This window comes from Sorex araneus, chromosome 6, assembly GCF_027595985.1.
Source record: "Sorex araneus isolate mSorAra2 chromosome 6, mSorAra2.pri, whole genome shotgun sequence".
Classification (NCBI taxonomy): Eukaryota; Metazoa; Chordata; class Mammalia; order Eulipotyphla; family Soricidae; genus Sorex; species Sorex araneus.
In genome coordinates, this window is record NC_073307.1 from 113,877,619 (window position 1) to 113,899,195 (window position 21,577).

The 21,577-nt window shown below is 53.0% G+C and overlaps 1 protein-coding gene across 6 annotated transcripts in view; it reads left to right on the top strand.

The window, feature by feature from the left end:
* LOC101558616 (F-actin-monooxygenase MICAL2) overlaps positions 1-21,577 on the top strand; it is a 152,321-nt gene that overhangs the window by 103,401 nt on the left and 27,343 nt on the right. For all 6 annotated transcript variants that reach the window (XR_008630796.1, XM_012933838.2, XM_055143993.1 and 3 more), the window contains 10 exons: positions 311-466; positions 5,652-5,752; positions 8,655-8,912; positions 9,610-9,725; positions 10,459-10,585; positions 11,211-11,301; positions 12,256-12,403; positions 13,803-14,002; positions 14,363-14,469; positions 21,256-21,324. Coding sequence is in view for 5 of the 6 variants with exons in the window: in XM_012933838.2 (XP_012789292.2) it covers positions 311-466; positions 5,652-5,752; positions 8,655-8,912; positions 9,610-9,725; positions 10,459-10,585; positions 11,211-11,301; positions 12,256-12,403; positions 13,803-14,002; positions 14,363-14,469; positions 21,256-21,324 (1,373 nt within the window). In the remaining variant the exon portion in view is untranslated. The remainder of the gene's footprint in view (positions 1-310; positions 467-5,651; positions 5,753-8,654; positions 8,913-9,609; positions 9,726-10,458; positions 10,586-11,210; positions 11,302-12,255; positions 12,404-13,802; positions 14,003-14,362; positions 14,470-21,255; positions 21,325-21,577) is intronic.

Below are 21,577 nucleotides of genomic sequence, written 5' to 3' on the forward strand. Positions count from 1 at the left end.
GGTCAGATTCATGGCCTCACACTTGCATAGCAGATACTTTTTCACAGAGCTTTTCATGGGTCACACCCACACATACCTCCTGTCTCTAAATCCTTTAAATTTTAGTACAGGAAGAATTCCCTGTAACTTAGGAAGGCTTCTGATGATGTGTCTCTTCAGTGGATATCAACCTCGGCATTTCTGCCTTGTCCTAATCTCTAGAGATGCAGAATTCTGTTTTTACTGGGCCTCTGGGGTGTCAGAAAAGAGTTCTTAGTCATCTTTTTCAGTTTTCATACCATATTCACTATCTTTCCTTTACTCCCTGCAGGGTTCAGAAGAAAAGAATTCCGTGGGAAGCTGGCTATTGCGATCACCGCCAACTTCATAAACAGGAACAGCACCGCTGAGGCAAAGGTGGAAGAGATTAGCGGTGTGGCTTTCATCTTCAATCAAAAATTTTTTCAGGACCTTCGAGAAGAAACAGGTGGGACCTTCACCTTTTTTCCAAATCAGGTTCTACCCTGTGCTTTCAAACACAAAGAGAGGAGCAGTCGGCTTCTCCAGCTCTCACGACCCAGGAGACTTGGGGCTAAGGTGGGAACAGGAATGTCTTCCTAGGCTAATAAGGGTGAGGTTTCCTTCAAGGTCAGGCAGGGCTGTGGAAGTGGAACACAAAAATAGATAAACATCCGGTTTGAGTCAGCCTCAGTCATCCTTTATTATATGGATAATAAAACTGATGATTACCAATGCCTGGGGGACACTCACCTGGGCCCAGGTAAGTTTTCCATTACCCAGTATCACTCTAACTACACCTACTCTTTGGGTTCTCATTACTGCAAGATATACTTCAGCAAAAACAACCAGGAAACCTTGAAGAAATAGAGGGGAAAACACAGGACCTCAAGGCCACAGTGAAGCATCCTGGGTGGAGAATGAGTTCAGGAGCATGGACTATCCCAGAAGGCTTTGCTGGTAGTGGGATGGAGGATGAGAGGCTAGGATTTCAAGGGTTTTATTCTCTAGCTGGTGAATTTAAATCATAAAAGCAGAATTTTTACAGCCTGGGAAGAGAATGAAAGAAAGAAAAAGGAAGGAGGGGTTGGAGCGATAGCACAGCAGGTAGGGCATTTGCCTTTCACACGGCCGACCCAGGTTCGATTCCCAGCATCCCATATGGTCCCCTGAGCACTGCCAGGAGTAATTCCTGAGTACACAGCCAGGAGTAACTCCTGTGCATCGCTGGGTGTGACCCAAAAAGCAAAAAAAAAAAAAAAAAAAACCACCAAAAAATAAAGGAAGGAAAATCAAGTCAACAAGTTAGTCCCAATGGATCAAAGATCCAATCTGTCAGTATCCATAAGATAGCAGATGCCCGGGAGTGGGGACAGAGGCTGCTGTCAGTGTAGCTGGCCTTGTGCTTGACTTAGATGTCATAGAAGGGGGAGCCCTATTGAAAGGGGTGCCTTGGCCGTGAAAGCTTTAGGTAAAAATTTGCATCATGAGAAATGAAAGCTCTGGGAGCTTTGAATGCCCATTACTTGGCAGAGATTGAGTGACCCGTATGCATCATGGGATGTACTTTCTGCATTGCCCCCTCTCAAAGTGTCTCACCATTCAGTTTACATGTGTGGGGGAGGGCAGCGGGGGAAGGTGAGGAGGCTACACCCAGATAAGCCATTCTAATCAGGTGGTCAGCCTGTGCTTGAGGTCATTGTGAGATTCAAGGAGCAGTCTGAGGAGCAAGCCAGTAACCTGGGGTAGACCTAAAGAGGTGGGGTGCTTTTGTGCTGGGTGCCCTTAGCCTGTTCCCAGGAGGGATGTGCAAGGAGCAGGACACTCACCCAGGAGACCCCAGTGTTTCCACTATGGACCCTGAGAAAAAACATTAACTCCATCATTTACTCAGCAAATATTTATCCCCTGCTGACTATGCCCCTGGATGATTGAAGAGGCTGGGATACAGCAGTGGGAAAAACCAATAAAATCCCTCTCCTGGAGCTTATGGTGAAGACGATGGATAAGAAGCAAAGGCAAGGGCCAGGATGTATCTCAGTGATAGAGCACTTGCCTTGCACATGTGGGGCCCTGAGTGTTCCCTCTCTTTCTCTCTCTCTCTCACTCGCTGGCTGTCTTGCTCTCTGTCTCACTCCCCCCCCTTTCTCTCTCTCTCTCTCTCTCTCTCTCTCTCTGCCCTCTCACTGACTCCTCTCTCTCTCTCTCTCTCTCTCTCTCTCTCTCTCTCTCTCTCTCTCTCTCTCTCTCTCCTCTCTCCTCTCTCCTCTCTCCCTCTCTGCTCTCTCTGTGGTTTTAGGAAATGGAAAAAAAATAAAGGAGAGCTGGGGGGAAGAAGGCCATAAGCCTGCCCTCCATGAGCAACTGGAAACAATTCCAGGTCTTTTCCTTTCTTCTTAAGCCTGGTTAATAAAACATCTACTTCTCCTTGATTTAATAACAGCATTAAATCATGTCTTGATACTAAAAGTAAATCATCCATACCTAGCATTTCCCAGTGCAGGAGTTGGTCTTCATTTTCCTACTCTCGGTCATTATTTCCACCTGCACCTTTGCTTTCTACCTCGCTCCAGATCTCCTCAGTGTCCCCACCCTGAACATTCTGCTACTCTCATTTGCCGTCACCTTTCACACACTCTCCGACTGCAGCCTCGTCCCCCTGACAGTCTTCAGCAAAGCGAGCTGCAGAACAGATAGTTCACTCAACGGATGCACTATCTCTGCCTGCGAGTGCAACCGGAGATTGGCAGGCTGTGGCTGGCCACATGGTTTTGAGCTCAGAATGGTTGTAATAGTTCTGAATAACTAAAGGAAAAAAAAAAGGGAGCAAATTTTGTGAGAAATGACGATTGCATGATTTGAACTTTGAGACTCACTTTAAAAAAAAAAGGACTGGTGTGTGATCACACCCATTTGCTTAGGTCATTACTTCTGGCTGCTCTCACAGTACATGGTTATGACATGGACCCCCAGTGGCCACAATGCCCCAAATATTTAGTCTGGTTCTTTTCAGAAGACATTGCTGACCTCCCGTTTAAGAGCTTGCAGTTACTTGCTATTGTAGATTATTTGCTATTGCAGGTTTCTTTGGATTGGGGTGTGGGAGCTTCTAATTAGTGCTTAGAGGGTCCCAGGGGCCACTCCCAAGGATACTCAGCCAACTGGCAGAAGATTCAATGCTAGGGCCCAGCGATTTGGTGCTGCATTGGCCCAGCAAGGCCAGCGGGGGCCCTGCCAGGTGGACAGAGCTGGGGAAGATGTGAAGGCCTGTAATTCTCAGCTTCACACTGGATCCTGGTGCCTGTGAGGCCAGTGCCCTGACCCCTGGCCTCTCTCCAGCTGGACTGGATCATTTCATAGTTTCCTAAGGATGAGATTCATTGTGAGCCAGCCCTCCCTGGTCTTCATGGTGTCTGTCCATTGTCTGACCTTCGGATTTCATCATGATTGCAGTATTTTTTTTTTAAAAGTATTTCCTTCCGGAGGCTGGAGCGATAGCACAGCAGGTAGGGCATTTGCCTTGCACATGGCCAACCCGGGTTCGAATCCCAGCATCCCATATGGTCCCCCGAGCACCACCAGGAGTAATTCCTGAGTGCAGAGCCACGAGTAACCCCTGTGCATTGTCAGGTGTGACCCAAAAAGGCAAAAAGAAAAAAGTATTTTCTTCCATCATATTACAACCTTTTGAATGATTTAAGAATTCTCCAACCCTCCCTTTCCCTTCAAACACAAGAAAATAAATGCTTAAATAAAGCGCCAAATATAAATGATGGCCGGACATGAAGTGTGTTTTTCCACATGTTTCAATGCACTTCCTTTCCATTTGCCTTGGCCGTCACCTTTGGCTATTGTTTCTCAGCAGTGACCCTCGCACAGTGACAGCAATGAATTTCCTCAAATTCTCTGGGGGGCCCTCAGCATTGATGGCTGTTTCCTATTTAACAGCAATAAAGGGGTTCCTATGGTTACTCGGCACTCCTCTGTGTTAACTGATAAGTTGCTTCAGATCTTTCTTTTCCTGCAGCGACGAATCCAGGGATTTTCAAACTGAATCCTAGATGGGAATCACCTCAGGCCTTGTAAAAGCACATGTTGCTGGACCCACTCCTAAAGTTTCAGATTTCTTAAGTGAAAGTGGGACCCTGATAATTTGTGTTTCTGGTGAATTCTCAGGAGATCTTCTGGTGGGAACTCCACTTTGAGAAGCTCTGAGCATATCTATGCATAGCTAAGGTTCTAATGCAGAAACCAGATTGAAAGATTTACACACACACACACACACACACACACACACACACACACACACACACACACACACACACACACAACGTGGGGCTAGGAAAAGCAAAAGCAGATTAACCTGAGGCTTGAAGTTTGGACAGTGTGACCACCTCTCTGGGTGAAGCTGCCTCACTGCATTCTCTTGGCTCTGACTGGGTCAAAGCAGAACCTTCTAGAATACTTTTGCACTGAGAGGGGCTCAGACAGTACCAGCCATGAAGGCTGTGCAGAATAACCCATTCCAACCTCCTGTCCCCTTGGTCTTCATTACCCTACTTAACACACCCACCCACTTTATGATGTTTCTCTGCTATTTTCTGTACACGTGGTGGGTGTTCCTCAGTTGTTCATGCTCACCTTTCTCCCTCGTGAGTAAACTGGGTTTCCTTGAAAAACTACTGTTATGTCCATTAGTTGTTATGTCACTCTCTCTGCTGGGCACAAAACCAGCCTCCTTACTCCATTTCTTTGAAGCAGTTCTCTAGACCGGGCTGGTGGACGTCCATCCCAACTAAATTGGTTCCTTGTCAATAAACCCCTCTGTTCTCTTCGGTTCCTGTGCTTTTCTTAGATGACGGTAGAAAGTGCAAAGAAGATATAAGCCATCCCTCTAACTTGAGTATTTCCTACCATGGCCTTCCTCACACACTAGGGGAATGTCAGAAGCATCCCTTGGCTTGGTCTGCAGAATTCACGCAGCCCTTTTGCATCTCTGGCCCTGGGCAGAGCACAGTGAATGGCACTCAAGTTAGACAGACTTTAGCTTAGACCCCAGCTTTGTCATTTCTTTTTTTTTTTTTTTTTTTTTTGCTTTTTGGGTCACACCTGGTGATGCTCAGGGGTTATTCCTGGCTCTGCACTCAGGAATCACTCCTGGCGGTGCTCAGGGAACCAAATGGGATACTGGGAATTGCTTGGGTCAGCTGCGTGCAAGGCAAATGCCCTACCCACCGTGCTATCACTCCAGCCCCCCGCTTTGTCATTTCTTAACTGCCATGTCCTGGGCAGCTCTGAGCTTTTCTGCAGCGTGCGCTTAGCCCTAACTTAGAAATTCTAGCTCATATCCCTAACAACTTGGTGTTTTAATCATATTACACTGTTTTATGCTCCTCAAACCAAGATAATGCTGCTTGCCAATGATATCTCAATCAAACTAGTCCCTTTGTGGGACTCTGAAAGCTAGTTGTGTTGAGTGGGGCCATTTCTGGCGCTCGGTTTAATCTTTTCCAGCCTTGAATGTCTTGAAGATAGGTCTACCACAAATATTCTGCAAGATAAATTACAAGGCCTGCAAGGGACAAAGCCAAGGTTCTGGCACACAGAAGGTGCTGCGGAAGAAATCCTGAGCCTGTGATGGTTTCTCTTTGCAGGGATTGATCTGGAGAATATTGTTTATTACAAAGATTACACCCACTATTTCGTCATGACGGCCAAGAAGCAGAGTCTGCTGGACAAAGGTGTCATCATTAACGTATGTATCTCTGGGCAGTTTCTGCAGGCATGAGTGTGGCCATTGTCCTGCCCGACCATGTAATTGGGAGAAGAAAGGGACCACTGCCTGTCCCTTAGGAGCCGGCTGAGGTGTGCACACAGCCTGCGTGGCGGGTGCAAGCCTTTCACCCAGGTGCGAGTGAGTGCGGCTGGGTTTTCTCCTTCCCTGTCTCATTCCGCACTGCCCCCTGTTTCTGGAGGTCGCTCATTGCTGTGAGGCCACTGGCAGCTCTTGTCCTAGTGGTGCGAATGAGACATTCTCACTCATGAATGTCACAGTGTGGCCACGGCCACTCTGTCATTTAGGAGGGACAGCTCTCAGCTCCTACAGTCCAGAACTTGACTCCGGATTGTGAGTAAGCTGCCTAGCCTTTCTGAGCTGTAATCCTATCTGCAGGAATAGGAATAATGGCTTCTCTCTGAAAGAGCCATTCACGGGACCGAATGAATCCAGGTCCAAACTAAGCCTCCTCAGAGCACAGTGCAGCGGGTTGATAGGTCCCCGCTCCCGCCCCCAACCCCCCACGGTTTCTATGCCTGGTTCCGACACCTGCTCTAGTGTCCTGCTGGCTGCCTGGCTTCTGCTTCCCGCCTTGGCATCTGGATGCTGAAAGAGAAGACAGGGTTGGAGGGAAAGAGCATGCGGAGTGGAGAGCCCCGGGCTGGGAGCTCCTGGGATTGGGTGTCCAGCCCTCCCAGAGCCCCTGTCCTGGCCTCTGCTGCAGCTGCCGTGGCTTCCAGATACGGCTCTTGCAGCCTGAGGTTGGCCGCTATCCGGCAGTGGGCCATGACCCAGGCGGCGTGGATGCCCATTCATTACTGCTTGTCACAGAAGAATGTGCCTCTCCTCCTGCCAGCTTATGTGGGCAGCCCGCCAGGTGGCATTAGTAACCCAGCCCTCCCCGGGGCCTCCTCCATCAGCCGGCTCTATGCTGGGAGCCTGCGTTGCCAGCCAGGCGGTTGTGGATTGGGGGCGGGGGGGGGGGGGTAACAGGGCACACACAAGTAGAGTGGGATGAAGTTGATGACTGAGCACAGCCAGCAGACCTGTGAGTGATATCTGCCCCCCTGCAGTGTGTGTGTGTGTGTGTGTGTGTGTGTGTGTGTGTGCGTGCACGCACACACATCATTGTCTCTCCTCTGCATTCAGCCCTCACAAAGTGACCCAAACTCTGTTTGGGGCTTCCAAAACCAGAGAGTGATGTGCTCTGTGGGCCTGGGGCTGTAGGTGTAGGGTGGGTACCTTGATAGAAGAGGAGCTGGGGGGCCGGAGCGATAGCACAGCGGGTAGGACATTTGCCTGGCATGTGGCCGACCCAGGTTCAATCCCCGGCATCCCATATGGTCCCCCAACACTGCCAGGAGTAATTCCTGAGTGCAGAGCCAGGAGTAACCCCTGAGCATTGCTGGGTGTGACCCAAAAGGAGGAACTAGAAGATTCCTATCAGTCCAGGTGGGGAGGGGGCACTGAGTTTGGTGAAGTTGGACTCGAGGTTCCTGTTCCCCCTGCTGAGTCCTGCTGGGATGCTGTTTCCAGGCAGGGCGTGGACCCCAGCAGCCCACGGCTCATGCTGCATTGGCTCACCCTTCTCCATGCTCCCATCAAGGGTTTCTGTCATGAGGCAGGGGGCAGACATGACTGGTCACCCCATGATAGGGGTTGGGGGGTGGAGTAGGGAGGCTCAGGCTCCAGTTTATCCTTCCCTTCAGAGACCCCTGGGAGCACTGTGTGCCAGCCAGGGAGTCCTAGTCTAGAGGGACATGGGAGAACCAGATCCACCTTTGGCTCGGGAGCTATGGCCTGTGCCTCTGCGCAGGGCCCAGGCAGCCTCTGGGGCAGCTGCACCAGCTGGGCGCTGAGCCTCTGTTCAAAGCTGCTTGTGTGGCCCTACCTGGGAGTCTCTCTGCTTCTCCCCCCTGGCCAGCTTAGCCTTCTCCGGGCACACCCAGCAGGCAGTGTTGCGTGCAGGTTTGCTGGCCCTGCTTAGCCGTTCCTGCCCGGCTCTGGCCTCCTTTCCATGGCTGCTAGTGGGCTGGAACCTCTTCCCAGGGAAGTCTCTGAGCTGCAGCTGGGTCCTCCTTGCTCTCCCTCCCAGTGAAGTTTGGCCCAGCCCCAGGTCGCTGCTGTGGGTCCCCTGCAGGCCACGGGGGTTTCTTCCTGGGTGTCAGGGTCAGCACAGCATTGCCTGCGTCCACCCCTCACCTCCTGGTGCTCTCAGGAGAGGCTCCAGGCAGGCCCCCTACAGCTTCTGCCCAGCTCCGTGGAGGAAGTGGGGGAGGCTGCTCTGTACATTGGATTCTCCCCCCACCCGCCCCTGTCTGTTTTGCTGCTCCCCTCTCCGTGGCCACTTCTCATGCTAGCATCCAGACCCTTTAGATTCCCAGGCCCAGAGGAAACGGGACACCCACTCCTTCATCCAGTCTTTTGGCATTTCATTTCACCGAAACGTGCCCTGAGAACCAGCCACATGAGGTTCACTACTTTGTTTGCCATCAGCTGGTTCATGGGCATGCTGTTTGTTACAACACAATGTCATCTGACGAAATTCCTACGTGAGGACCGTTCTTTCAGGTTTCAGTGCCAGGAAAGTAATTGCCTCCCTGAAGGAATGTTGGTGCTTCCTTCTTTCTGATAAGGAAAGGCCTGTAGCCTGTCACATTTCCCTTTGGCCCTGGTTGCCAGGAAGCTTGAAGCCAGCGTAGATGCTTGATCACAATCGTATTAACTCACAGCTGATTCCCTTGAGCTTCGTTCTCGAGCTCTGTTTTCAGGAGCCTCCCATAGGACCCCATCCAAGTCCTGTCACCCAGACGTGGGCATGCAGACTCCACCCGGGTGGGGGGCAGATGGCTGCACTGGGCTCTGTGCTCTCCCCTCTCAGGACTACATCGACACGGAGCGGCTGCTTTGTGCAGATAATGTGAACCAGGAGAACCTGCTTTCCTATGCCCGAGAGGCTGCTGACTTCGCCACCAACTACCAGCTGCCATCGCTGGACTTTGCCATAAACCACTACGGGCAGCCGGACGCGGCCATGTTCGACTTCACCTCCATGTATGCCTCTGAGAATGCGGCCTTGGTGCGGGAGCGCCAGTCACACCGGCTGCTGGTGGCTCTGGTCGGAGACAGTTTGCTTGAGGTACCATCTGCCTGTGAACTCCTGGTTCTGATGGATGGGAGATCCCTCCCCAGGGGATCATGGGCTCTCGGCCAGTCCAAGGCTTCATCCCCAGTCCAGGGACATGATTCAAACAGAGCTCAGGCCATGCATGTGCAAGACACAGGGTTTGATCCCCAGTAGCCTTTGGCACCCCCTCCATTCCCATGCACCACTGGATGTGGTCCCTACAGGGAGGGAGGGAGGGAGGGAGGGAGGGAGGAAGGAAGGAAGGAAGGAAGGGAGAGAGAAAGAGAGCGAGAAAGAGATCGAGAAAGAGAGACAGAGAGAAAGAAAGACTTTCTCTGGAGGGATGGTGGAGCAAGCAGGATACTTGCCTTGCACTTAACCAACCTAGGTTTAATCCTCAGCATCTCACATGGTTCTCCTGGACCCACCAGGAGGGATCCCTGAGCACCCCCAGGGGTGGACCCACTTCTCAACCCCCACGGAAAGAATGAGATTTTGCCTTCTCTGAGTACTGTGCTGTTCTTCCTGGGCCATTGCCCCTGATGTAGACTCTCCAGCTGTCAGTTCTGCGTGCTGGTGGTGTAGCCTGAAGGGTGCCCCATCAACTTTCATCCCTCCTTGCCTCTGTGGGCCTAGTTGGCCCTGAGGGATGGCCGGCTGGAAGGTTTCAGAGTCCAGCAGGGTAGTTATGTTCCATTTCCTTTTGCAGCCGTTTTGGCCCATGGGCACTGGCTGTGCCCGAGGCTTCCTGGCAGCCTTCGACACGGCCTGGATGGTGAGGAGCTGGAACCAGGGCACGCCTCCCCTGGAGCTGCTGGCTGAAAGGTGAGCATGTGCCCGGGGTCCTCCAGGCTCAGCTCGGGAGGAACAGGGCCGGATATGCCTTCTAGTGGCCTTGCCCAGTGCTGTACCTGCAGGGTGTCCCCAAGTAATGTGGCAACCACGGGAGGGGTCCATGTCTCCTGAGCACCACGTGAGAGACACCCACTCACCCCGCCCCTCAAAAAAAAAAAACAACAATTGGAAGAAAAGAAAAGCAGAACAGAAGTTCGGGCAGGAGAGGGTTTGAGACTGTCTGACTCAGTGACCCCAAATCCAGAAAACGATGGTTTCTGCCTATGGCAGTGCTCCAGGCCCACCCTGCTGGGACCTGCTCCCAGCTGCTGGCCACGTGGCTGGGCTGGAAGAAGTCGGGGATGGTGGGTGGGGGACAGGCCTCTGTGGGTCTTGGGTGTGGAGGCCCGTGGAGGGAGGCTGGCCACAGGTGGCCGCGTGGCTAAGTGGTAGTTGTCGCAAAACCACCGGTGGCTGTGCCACTGGCTCAACGCCGTGTCCTGCCGGGAGGACGGGAGGCTGCCAGGGTGGACTCTTGGACACTGCCCTCTTGGGCCCCTTTGCAGACAGAGCCCTCAGGCATTGCGGGAAGGATTCCACAACACGCCCCCTCCAGTTCCCCTCTGCATCACCCCAAAGGCCTGGAGAGCAGGAAAAAGAGGCAGGGACAGAAGCCTGAGGTGGCCAGAGTAGCCCCTGACCTCTGAGTTCTGTCTCCCCACAGAGAAAGTCTTTACCGGCTGTTACCTCAAACAACCCCAGAGAACATCAACAAGAACTTTGAGCAGTACACGCTGGACCCAGGGACTCGGTACCCGAACCTCAACTCCAACTGTGTCCGGCCCCACCAGGTGAGTCCTTGCCTGAGGCCTCTTCAGTGTCACCCTGCACTGAGGGCTGAAAGGGGGGATCCCCAAAACCTCAGTGCATCGCTGAGACTGTGGCCACTGTACCTCTGAGGCTTAGTTCTCTCTCTCGAAGACACCCAAGAGACACCCCAAGCACCCCGAGAGACCCAGAGAGGAGCAGCCTCTCTGCCAGCCCCAGGGGAGCGGGCTGGCCTGGAGCACAGGCCCTACCTGCTCCCATTCCTCTGTGCCTGCCGCTGCCTTGCAAACCCCACGTTGCACGTATTGAGTCTCTGTGCCCACTCTGCACCTAGAGTTGGTTTTTTCTCCTCCTTGTGACTTGGGAAGAATCAGGAAAGTCCCAGCCTCTCCAGTTTCAAAGGATGGTGTAAATTTTTTAATTAGCCATCACCACACTCGCATACTTGAGTCTCCCCCGGAACATACCTGGGTGAGTAATTGAGGTGCTCTGTCTCTGGCGGCCTGCAAAGCTTGTGCCCTTCATGCCCAGCATTGTGTCCAGCAGAAGAGGAAGAGACCATCTGGATGAGGGGTGGGTTGGTCCAGAGGCCCTGAGCTAGGCCTTGGGGCACATCCTGACCAGGCCTGGGGTCTCTCTCGCCCACAGGTACAGCACCTGTACATCACCAAGGAGCTGCATCACTTCCCTCTGGAGAGAGTGGCCTCCATGAGACGGTCTGTCGGCCTCTCCCGGCGGGGTAAGCACCTACCGAGGGCCCTGGCAGGCGGTGGGTGGGGCTCTGTGCATCAGAGGCCTGCTGGGTGGGCCCCGGAGCCCACCTGGTGCTTGAGTACTGTGTTTAATGTGGGTCACATTCAAGTGACCTGTGGTTTGATCTCTCTGGTTCGTGCTTTTCTGCCCCTCCTGCTGCCACTCTGGGTATCTTGTCTCCCAGAGTGGCAGCTCCATGAGCTCCATGAGCTTCCCTTTTCCTTGCTCTTCCAGGGCCTCGCCCAGCACTGGGTACGAGATCTGGCTCTGTGGCAGAGGAACAGGCAACTGAACCAATGAGGCTCCAGCCCCTGGCTTTGCCGAGCCCGCCTTGCTAAAGTCCTTTCTGACCTCTTGCTGGCCAGATCTTGTCTCTCCTCCTTGGTTTCGGGTGAACATAGCCTACTGAGCCGTGCACCCACGCCACATGTCACAAACTGTGTCATGCAAGCACAGTGGATGGTTCTAGACTCTTCCCCTTCCTATCCCCCTTTCTTTCTGCTGTCCTGGAATACTGGCCTCTGTCTGAGGGATCCCTGGATTCCCACTGGGACTCTCGCTTTGGGAAGTACTCCCAGCCCCTGCCATCTCAAGTCTCACCTGCCCTTGTGTTCCCACATCACCTGCTCCTCTGCCACCGCAGCACCCCATCGGCTGCTCTCTGCGTCTGTCTGCCCCAGAATCCCTGGTGTCTCCGGGGCATGACCAAAGAGGGTCTTAGGAACCCTGCTCCGAGAGGGGATGCTTCCTGTGGGCATTCTGCCCTCCTGCCAAGACCATCATCCAGCTCCTTTGGAGGCAGCACTCGGGCTGGGCCTCTGTCTTGATTGCTGTTCCCGCCGGTCTCCACCCAATGGAGAGGCAGTGGCGGGAATTCTCAGGATTCTGCCCAGGTGTCCCCAGGGTGCTTCACCATGGTCCGTCTCCCTCACCCCCACAGAGTCAGACATCAGGCCCAACAAACTCCTCACCTGGTGCCAGCAGCAGGCCGAGGGCTACCAGAATGTCCGCATCACCGACCTGACCACGTCCTGGCGCAGTGGCCTGGCTCTGTGTGCCATCATCCACCGCTTCCGGCCCGAGCTCATGTGAGTCTGGGGTCCTGCCAAGCGAGCCCCACACGGCTCCAGAGAAGTAGGAGAAACCAGGGCTGGTCTGTAGACATAGCAGCTCAGAGCTGGCTCCAAGTTTTATCTTTGCCTATGTCAGAGTTCAGGTTGTCTGTAAGTTCTTTGCCCATGATAATCTACCGATGGCTCTGTCAGCAGTGTGAAGGCCTCCAAAGCACTCAGACTCTGACCCCCTTCCCCCCACCCACACACTCACACCCTTTGCCACACGGTCCCCGGAATTGGAACATTTACTTCTTGGAGCACTACCTTCAAAGAGGAATTATGAACAAGACATAATTCTGGGGATCCATTTGATAATCCAAATAAATTATCTTTGTGGCCCAGATCAACTGGGCAAGTTGTCAAGCTTCTGAGATGTTTTTTTTTTTTAAAATCTATGGATCAGCAATTGTGGCCTTTAGGAAGATCTGATTTTGTTTGTGATGTTGAAAGCGCAAAATATTCATTGGTGTTCGATTTTAATCACCAGCCACATTACCTCATGCCTGAAAGCAGGGTTGCCCAAAAGGCTGAAAGGAAACTAATCAAAAGATTATCTGTTCTTGGGGGGTATAGCAATAGCACAGCTGCTTGGGTGTTTGTCTTGGATGCAGCCAACCCAGGTTCAATCCCGGCATCCCATATGGTCCCCGAGCACCTCCAGGAGTAATTCTTGAGTGTGGTGCCAGGAATAAGCCCTGAACATTGTCAGATGTGTCCCCCCCAAAAAACAAAAAAAGAAAACTTATCAGTTCTTTTAGGAAGTTAGGCTGTCTGTCTACAAAAGGGAACAGGACTCTCACTCTTTTTGGTTATATATAACTTGATTATCTTCTTAGGGGAAAACCACATTGGTTTTGCAATCAAAGGGGGAAAAGTGGGGACTTGAGAGTAAACACATAGTAGCACTTACCTTGCATGCACCCAACTCAGGATTGATCCCTCACATCACATATGGTCCCCGAGAACTTCTAGGAGGGGTCCCTGAGCACCGAGTCAGGAGTAAACCCTGAACACCACTAATATGGCCAAAAAGAAAAGGAAAGGAAAAAAATTAAAGTAAAAAACTTTAAGTCAAAGCAAAATTGCTCATACATTTTCCAAGCTCATACACTTTCATTTTTTGCTGCTTTAACCCAGGCAGTATTGACATTCTTATGGACCCAAATGTGACTTGGCCTCACACTGTGTGCAGGAGGGTTAGCCTCTCCCCAGAGCCTCCCTGTGTGTGTATGTGTGTGTGTGGGGGGGGGGTATTAGGGCCAAGTCAGGGGTCCCTGTACCTTCATTCTCGCCCCACACCCTGCCCACACCATAGTTTACTCGACTCCGCCCGCTCTGTCTCCTCATCCTGAACTTGACTTTGCATCTGTAGCAATTTTGACTCTTTGAGAGAGGAAGATGCTGTGGAGAACAACCAACTGGCATTTGATGTGGCCGAGCGTGAGTTTGGCATCCCCCCGGTGACGACAGGGAAAGAGATGGCATCCTCCCAAGAGCCCGACAAGCTCAGCATGGTCCTGTACCTCTCCAAGTTCTACGAGCTCTTCCGGGGCACCCCGCTGAGGCCTATGGGTAAGGACCTGCTTGTGGTGAGGCGTGACTCTCCCCCATACCCTTGGCCTTCTGCACGTCACACTGCTGTCTTCCTCTCAGGGAGGGTGCCAGACCCTACGGCCACTCTAGGAACAGATAGGGCTGGAGGTCCCCAACCAGCCCAGTGTGTGTTGGTGGCTCTGAGGGGAAGCTGGGCTGAGGGCCTCCTCCTGCCTTGTCGTGGGGGAATCGCTTGTTGACTGCTTCCTCCCGGGCACTCTTTGACATTGAGAGGTGAGGGAATTGATTCAGAGCGACTTTATTGCAACAGCACCCCGCAAAAGCCCCAGGGTTAACAGCTATGTCCACCTCTCATTGTGCCTTTTTATTTCCAAACAGATTCTTGGAGCAAAAACTACCAAGAAAATGCTGACCCTGACGCGGCCAAGTCATCCCTTACCCACAATTATCTCAACCTCACGTTTCCCAGGAAAAGGACTCCACGGGTAAGTTGCTGCCTGGGCTTTTGTTTCTCCCTGCACGTGCACAGGGCAAGGGCGAGAGAGAGAGTCTCCCTCCGCCTGATGAGTTCCATGGTGGGTGGCTGTCTGGCCGTGTTTGTGAGTCTCCCCTTCCTCCGCACAGCTCATTTCAGTGATTTAGAAGCAGTTGTAGGATGAGCTTCGGGGAGGGTTGAGAGGACAGGCTGGTGAGCATTTGCAAAAATAAATCAGATTAGTGCTGCCTCCAAGGGGAAAGGGATGCAATTTCTCACTTCGTTAAGCAGTTTAGATCTGGAACATGATGACCATGTTATTCATGTTGGGTGTATGTGTGTGTGTGTGTGTGTGTGTGTGTGTGTGTGTGTGTGTGTGTGTGTGTGTGTGTGTTATGCTTACTCACTCTCCTTTTTCTTTTTCTTTTTTTTTTTTTTGTTTTTTGCTTTTTTTGAGGAGGGTGGTCACACTCACCAATGCACAGGGGTTACTCCTGGCTCAGGCACTCAGGAATTACTACTGGCAGTGCGCAGGGGACCATATGGGATGCTGGGACTCAAACCCGGGTCAGCCATGTGCAAAATAAATGCCCTACCCACTGTGCTATTTCTTCCGCCCCTCCATTAATTCTTTTTTAATTCATTGGTTCAATAGAAGATTATTAGACCTCACTGTATGCCAACTTTAAGGCTGAATATTTTATTTTTGAGGTGAGAAGCAAGCATAGAAGGAGTAATTGTTGCTTTTGAAGCACTCAGAGCCTTAGAAGTCGGTTCCCAAAGTTCCCTATTTCATTACACTTTCCATCATATTGTGACGTCCCCCCCCCCAATGTCTTGAAGTCAAACAAAATACTGGAAGTTTCCATTGTAAAGTAGTTGGGTCCAAATAGCCTGATAAAAGGGTTATTTTGAAAGTTGAATAAGGGACATCCAAGCATCCCTGGAGAAATGAAAACTGTTCGTGGGCTCCTCTGTTTGCTCACCCTGATGTGGAGCGGTGGGGTTAGCGGGCAGTGCTCTGATGCTCAGTCTGGATGCCAAAGGCCCCATGGGAAATGGTCACTCTGCTTGAAGGCTGGACGTCCCAGCCAGCCCCGCCAGCCCTTCATTTCTTCTAAGCACAGCCTGGCCACGTGGCCTCCTTATCTTCCCTTCCCTGGGCCGTGTGGGCTCTGGTCACTTTTTCCACTGGGGCTGGGTGCCTGGAATGCCGGCGTGGCCATGCTTTCCCCAGGATGTGTTTGTACCGCTCTGCCCTGCCCTGACCAGCGGCAGGTCGGGCTCCCAGTGGGGGCAGCAGGAAGGTGGGGGTGTCTCTCGGTTCCCAGCAGAGAGGCAGCATCCCAGCTGCACCCAGCCTCCCTGGCCCCTGCCGCTCCCCAGCTGTGCAGCACATGCCCTCAAAGGGAAAGCTGTCGTTACACCAGCAACATCCACCTCAGATGCACGCAGTCCTGTCCCCAGCAAGGAGGCGAGGGTCCGGCTGCCGAGCCAGCCCCACGTGGCCTGCCTTTGCCCTGCTCCGGGATCTCCCACCCCTGAGCCTGCTGCTGGGACCCCCGGGCATGTGTAATCGTGCTCGCCACGCCTGTTTTTAAAGAGAGAACCGGGAGAGCTCCCTGCTTCTTGGGTGGGAGTGAGCAGGGGGGTGGGCTAGGAAGGCCAGGGCACATTCTGCCTCAGACATCTCTGAGCTGCCCACACAGTCTCCGCTGCTCAGGGCAGGGGGCAGGATCCCAAGGCAAAGCTCCTGCTCCCCCTTCCTCCGTCTGTCCTACTGTTGTATCAGATACTCTTAGGGTTGGGAGTCCCACTGGCAACCATTCTTTCCACAAGCAGAGTTTCCGTTCCCATGTGCTCCTGGGCAGACATGGATGGTATTTGCTTGAGATGAAACTGCTCTCACACTCACACAGACTTGTGCACACAGTCACACACTCTCTATTTATGCACAGACTCTCACATTTATGCACACCTCGTGCACACCCTCAGACCCGCCCCCTCACACACACACACTCCCCTCACCCTGCAGGGTTCCCCAAGAACCATGTCAGTGCTCTTAGACAGACAACCCCCTCCTTGATATGGGTTCATGTGTCCCCTTGGACTGGAGATGCCACTGGACCGTGCATGAAGCTTCATCCCCACAGCACACACATTCTCTGTGCATAGAGGCATATGAATCTGACCCCAGCCTCTTCCTCCACCCCTGCCTCTCCCTCACTGACTTGCTGAGGAGCCCCTGGACATGGCGATGGGACAGCCATGTCCATTCACTTCCTGGCCTCTTAATCTGAGGAGAACTCACTGTTTTTCTATGTAGTCAGATGCCAACCTCTCTCCCTCCGTGGCCCGGGGAGACAGCTGAAGTGTTCAAACATTTGCCAGACATGCAATGCCTGAGGCCCCGAGTTCAAGCCCCAGCAACCGGTGACCCCCTGAGTGTCGCCGCTCCACCAGGCCACCCAGTACTAGGGGGCCTGGGCAGTGCTGGGTGTGGCCCAAATGAAAGAAAATATTTCTCCTTCTTGGGTTTCACTGTTCGTGTTAAAATCGCTCCTCCCTAATTTTATCTTCCTGGTGGCAAGGAGGTAAAATTAAACGACTTTCCTCCTTCAAAGACCTTGTTTACTTTTACAGAGAGTAACGGCCTCGTCCGTGCCAAGAGGGTTGTCTTGGAGAGGGGTAAACTGTTGGGGCTGGAAGGCTCTGAAGAGAGCAACGGTTATGCCTGGGGAAAGGAGAAGAATTCAGGGACTAAACTTTTTCCTCCCCTTCCTCCTCCTCCTCCTCTTCCCCTTTCTTCTCCTTCTCCATCTTCATCTTTTCCTTCCTCTTTCATTTTAACTTTCACCCCCCTTCCCTGCCCTCTGCTGTAGTTGCTATGATAACTGGGTGGGGCGGAGGGGGCCCTCACACACTCTTGGTGGTGAAGCTCACCCGTTCTGCCTCGGGTTTGCGGGGGGATCACGCTGTACTTGTAGGGCTTTCACACACTCACTCTTCAGTTAATAGAGATCGCACATCTGGCTAAGCACAGCTGGGAGTGCCCTGTGGAGCCCAGGATAGCAGCCAGGAGAGCTCTGCAGGGCCAGGGCAGCATGTGGCTCATGCTATGACACTGTCACTGTCATCCCGTTGCTCATCGATTTGCTCGAGCGGGTACCAGTAACGTCTCCATTGTGAGACTTGTTGTTACTGTTTTTGGCATATCGGATACACCACGGGTAGCTTGCCAGGCTCTGCCATGGGGGTGAGATACTCTTGGTAGCTTGCCAGGCTCTCCGAGAGGGATGGAGCAACCCAGGTTGGCTGCGTGAAAGGCAAATGCCCTGCTGCTATGCTATCGCTCCAGCCCCCTGCTATGACACAGGAAATGGAATTTGCCTCATTATTGCCTCGCCACAAGCACTCTCAGCCACTGAGATAGGCCCCACCCCAACCTCCAGGCCCCGTATTTTCCTCTGAAAAAGCCACTGGTTGGGTTCTGCCTCTGATTGTGGTCAGCACATGGAAGCCTGTGACATGGGACAGTCCTGGGGACTTCAGAGCTCTGTCGCATGCATCCTGGGTAGCATCTGAACATGTGGACGTGCTCTCTGTCTGTGTGCGTGTACACATGCACACATGCACACGCCCTGTCTGTGCTACTGGTCCTCCTGCACAGGGGCTGTGCCAGGGTTTGGGGCTCTGCCTGTCCTCACACACCCCGTTACTACATCCCCAGCTGCCTAATCTTCCGTAGTCTGAACCCGCTTCTTGGGGAACAGCAAAAGTCATCCCTTGTCCCTGGAAAACCCATCCCGAAGGTCCAGGATTGACCCTGCTTAGGTGACTGTCACCAGGCCCCCTGCTTCTGTCTTGAGCACTGAGGGTGTTTGCACTGTGTGGGATTCTGGACGGACAGTCGAGGGGCCCCTCCTGGTTCCCGCTGCCATGATCCTCCTACAGGAGCACTTTCCCCAACTCCAAGGGCACTGTGGGAGAGAGTGCCTCCTCCATCCACCCACTGTGGCACACAGGCTTCCCGAGTCTTTTAGCTGAGTCCTCATTTCCATCTGTGCCAGGAGTAAAAATGAGCAAGGATCCTGCCTGAGAGAAGGACTGGCAAAGCCCCCCTCAGTCCCCTTCAGGTACTGCAGTCCTGGCAACCACGTGGTACTCACTGTGGCGATGTGGAGAAGGCAGAGGAGAGCTGAGGGCCCCGTGGGGGGTCTGCAGGGAGGCGCTAGGGCTCTGCACAAGCACAGTCTGGGCTCTGACACTGGCGATTCAATTCCTGGTGGAGGAGAATCCCAAAAGGTGCTCAGGGCCCCAGAAGGTCACCTCCAATGATGGCAACTAACTGGACCAGTTAGTTGAGCTATGTGGGAGCAGGGTTATGGCATATCGATCACAGGAATGATCAGATTGGCAGATATACGTCTTTTCTATGTTGCTTTTAAAACTCTATTGTTTGGGGGCTGGAGTGATAGCACAGCAGGTAGGGTGTTTGCCTTGCATGCAGCCAACCCGGGTTTGATTCCCAGCATCCCATATGGTCCCCTGAGCACCGCCAGGAGTAATTTCTGAGTGCGTGAGCCAGAAGTAACCCCCGTGCATCGCTGGGTGTGGCCCAAAAAAACAAACAAAAAAACCCTATATTGTTTGTAAGTGGGGAATCAACTAATTTACTAGCTAAGCTTGCCTTAGTTTCTTAGGGGAAAAGGACTTGGGGAAAATGAAGAGAGTGTTGTTTGTTCTCATGCTTTTCTGGTCATGACAAGCGTATTCTTCCTCCTACAAGGGCATAGTCTAATCCAGAGAGAGATGAGGTCCTGGAGCAGTTGGGGTCTTCAGACAGAGGTATCTAGTCCAGCTGGCATTTCCTCAGTGCTCTCAGCTGAGAGTCTGCATTTTCATGCTGATCTGGGAGGCAGAGACCACGTGGGTCTGTACTTTATACTCCCTCCACATAGACAGTTATTTTCTGTCCTGCGGGGTCGGGCTGAGCTGTAGATGTCCCCGCCCACTTCCTCAGTTCCTTTGAGGATGTGAGTTTCTGCATGGCCGTTGCTCCCCCCCACCCTTCCCCCCACGAGGGTCCACTAGGGTCCACTAGGGTCCTGCAGCCATATGACCTGTGGGTGTGGACTCCCGGAGAGTCCTGGGAGCTGCTCTTCGAGAGAGAAGCCAGGTCCTCCTGGAAGGTGGCAACACACACAATACCCAGAAACCCTTAAATCTGCAGGGAATGTTCTTGTTGGATGGCACATCCTGTACTCGAAATCAGGGGCTCCGGGCCAGGGGCCCGAGCGGCATTCACTCCCTGACAGTCTGCGCCTCTAATACCCCTCATTGTTGCAAATCAGGTCATCTGTTTCTCTTGGTGTTTGCCCAAGCATTTGGATGGAAATTATTTCCATTCACAGAATAATGATTTAGTGGAGGCCGAGGCACATGTTGCTGAGGAGGCAGAGCCCTTTGATCTATTGCTTTGTGCTGCCTGGGTCACGGGAAAAATAGCGATGACTGCACTGGGGTGGATCTTGAATATAAAAAGCAAAACCAGGGCGGCTGAGTAGGGGGGTGTGGGAGAGTGGGGGGAGCAAGGGCAGCCGTAGTAGCCTGTGTGCTGAGACGCTGACCTGCTCCTTGTTTCCAAACAGCTGAAGAGAAAAGAGCTGTCCCGTGACCTGCCATGTGCTTGTGTGGGGCTCGATTGGGCTGCGTGCCTGGGGGTGGGGCTGGGGGGCCATTTGCAGTCCTTCCTGCTGCATCCAGGGTGGAACAAAGGCTGGCACTGAATCTGGGTCTGCCCAGAGGACCCTGTGAGGGTGGAAGAGGCCCAGGGCCAGGGAGGGAGTTCAGGGCAATGGTGATGGCCCCAGGTCCCTTAGGGGGCTGGTTCTTTGGGGATTGAGAAATCCAACTCCAGTGTTCAGGAGAGGCTAGCCCTGCAGATTGCAAAGTAGGGTAGTGAATCTTTCCCCCTGCCCCATATCAGACATAACACCAACTCAGTCTGGGCAGCCCTACTCATTCCCCAGAGACTGGCCTGACCATGGACGTGCCTTTGGTAGCCCTTGGCAGGCGGGAGGTAAAGGGTTTTTAAGATAGCAGGGTTCTGTGGCCTTCAGTGTCCAGATTTGGCCAGCAGAAGTAATAATATTTCTATTATATGGAATTATCAGTTACCCAGACAACTGGGTAACTTCTTATCTAAACCAGGATGCTACAGCTAAATACTGATGCCGTTGGAAAAGCAGTAGTGTCACTGCTGAACCGCCACCAAAATTCTCTAACCAGATCCTATACTTCTTTGACATGCATAAGATGATGTTTTCTGGGAGCTGCCGTGGTGCTGGCCTGACGAGCAAAGCTTGCCATGCAGTCCCTGGGCAGCCGAGAGGAATCTCGAGTTTCTTCCCGTGGGGTGAGCTGGTGGTGTCTCTGCAGGTGGTTTCAGTAAGGCAGCACTGAGGGGCTTCCCCAGGCCTCGCCGTCACTGGGCTGAGTCCCAAGTCGTGGGCAGCAGCTATTCCTGCCCGCCGTGTCACAGAATCCCTTTCTGCTTTGGGGTGTCCCTGCCTGTGCTGGGTTGTGACCCCCACCTCAACCCCTTCTGACAGAACCTCTGGCTCCCTGGGTGGAGAAAGCCCCCTCCCGAGCATGTGCTCTGAAGAACTACTGGGCCCCGAGTCCTGGCCAGCAGCCATGTCCTGCAGGGACACCTCCCAGGGCTGGCTTAGGGCTGTGCTTAGAGCAGCCGCCCCATGACCCTGCACTTACCTTGTCCTCCTGGCCATTGCAGGTGGACAACCAGACCCAGGAGAATGACATGAACAAGAGGAGGCGGAAAGGCATCAACAACCTGGACGAGGTATATGAGCATAGTGTCCGTTTGCCCGACCCTCAGAGACCACAGCCCCTCAGCCAGGGCATGTGTGCTGGCCCTGTCTCTCCTCCCACTAAATACAGCCTGGTGGACCTGGGGTTCTGGTCCTCTCCTCTCCGTCCTACTTACTAACTCTGTGCCCTTGAGAAGGTAAAACTACCTGTGGCGGCTCAGGACTGTGAGAGAGAGGAAGCTTTGCAAAGGTGTGAAACTTGGCAGAACTTTTAAGGGTGAAATA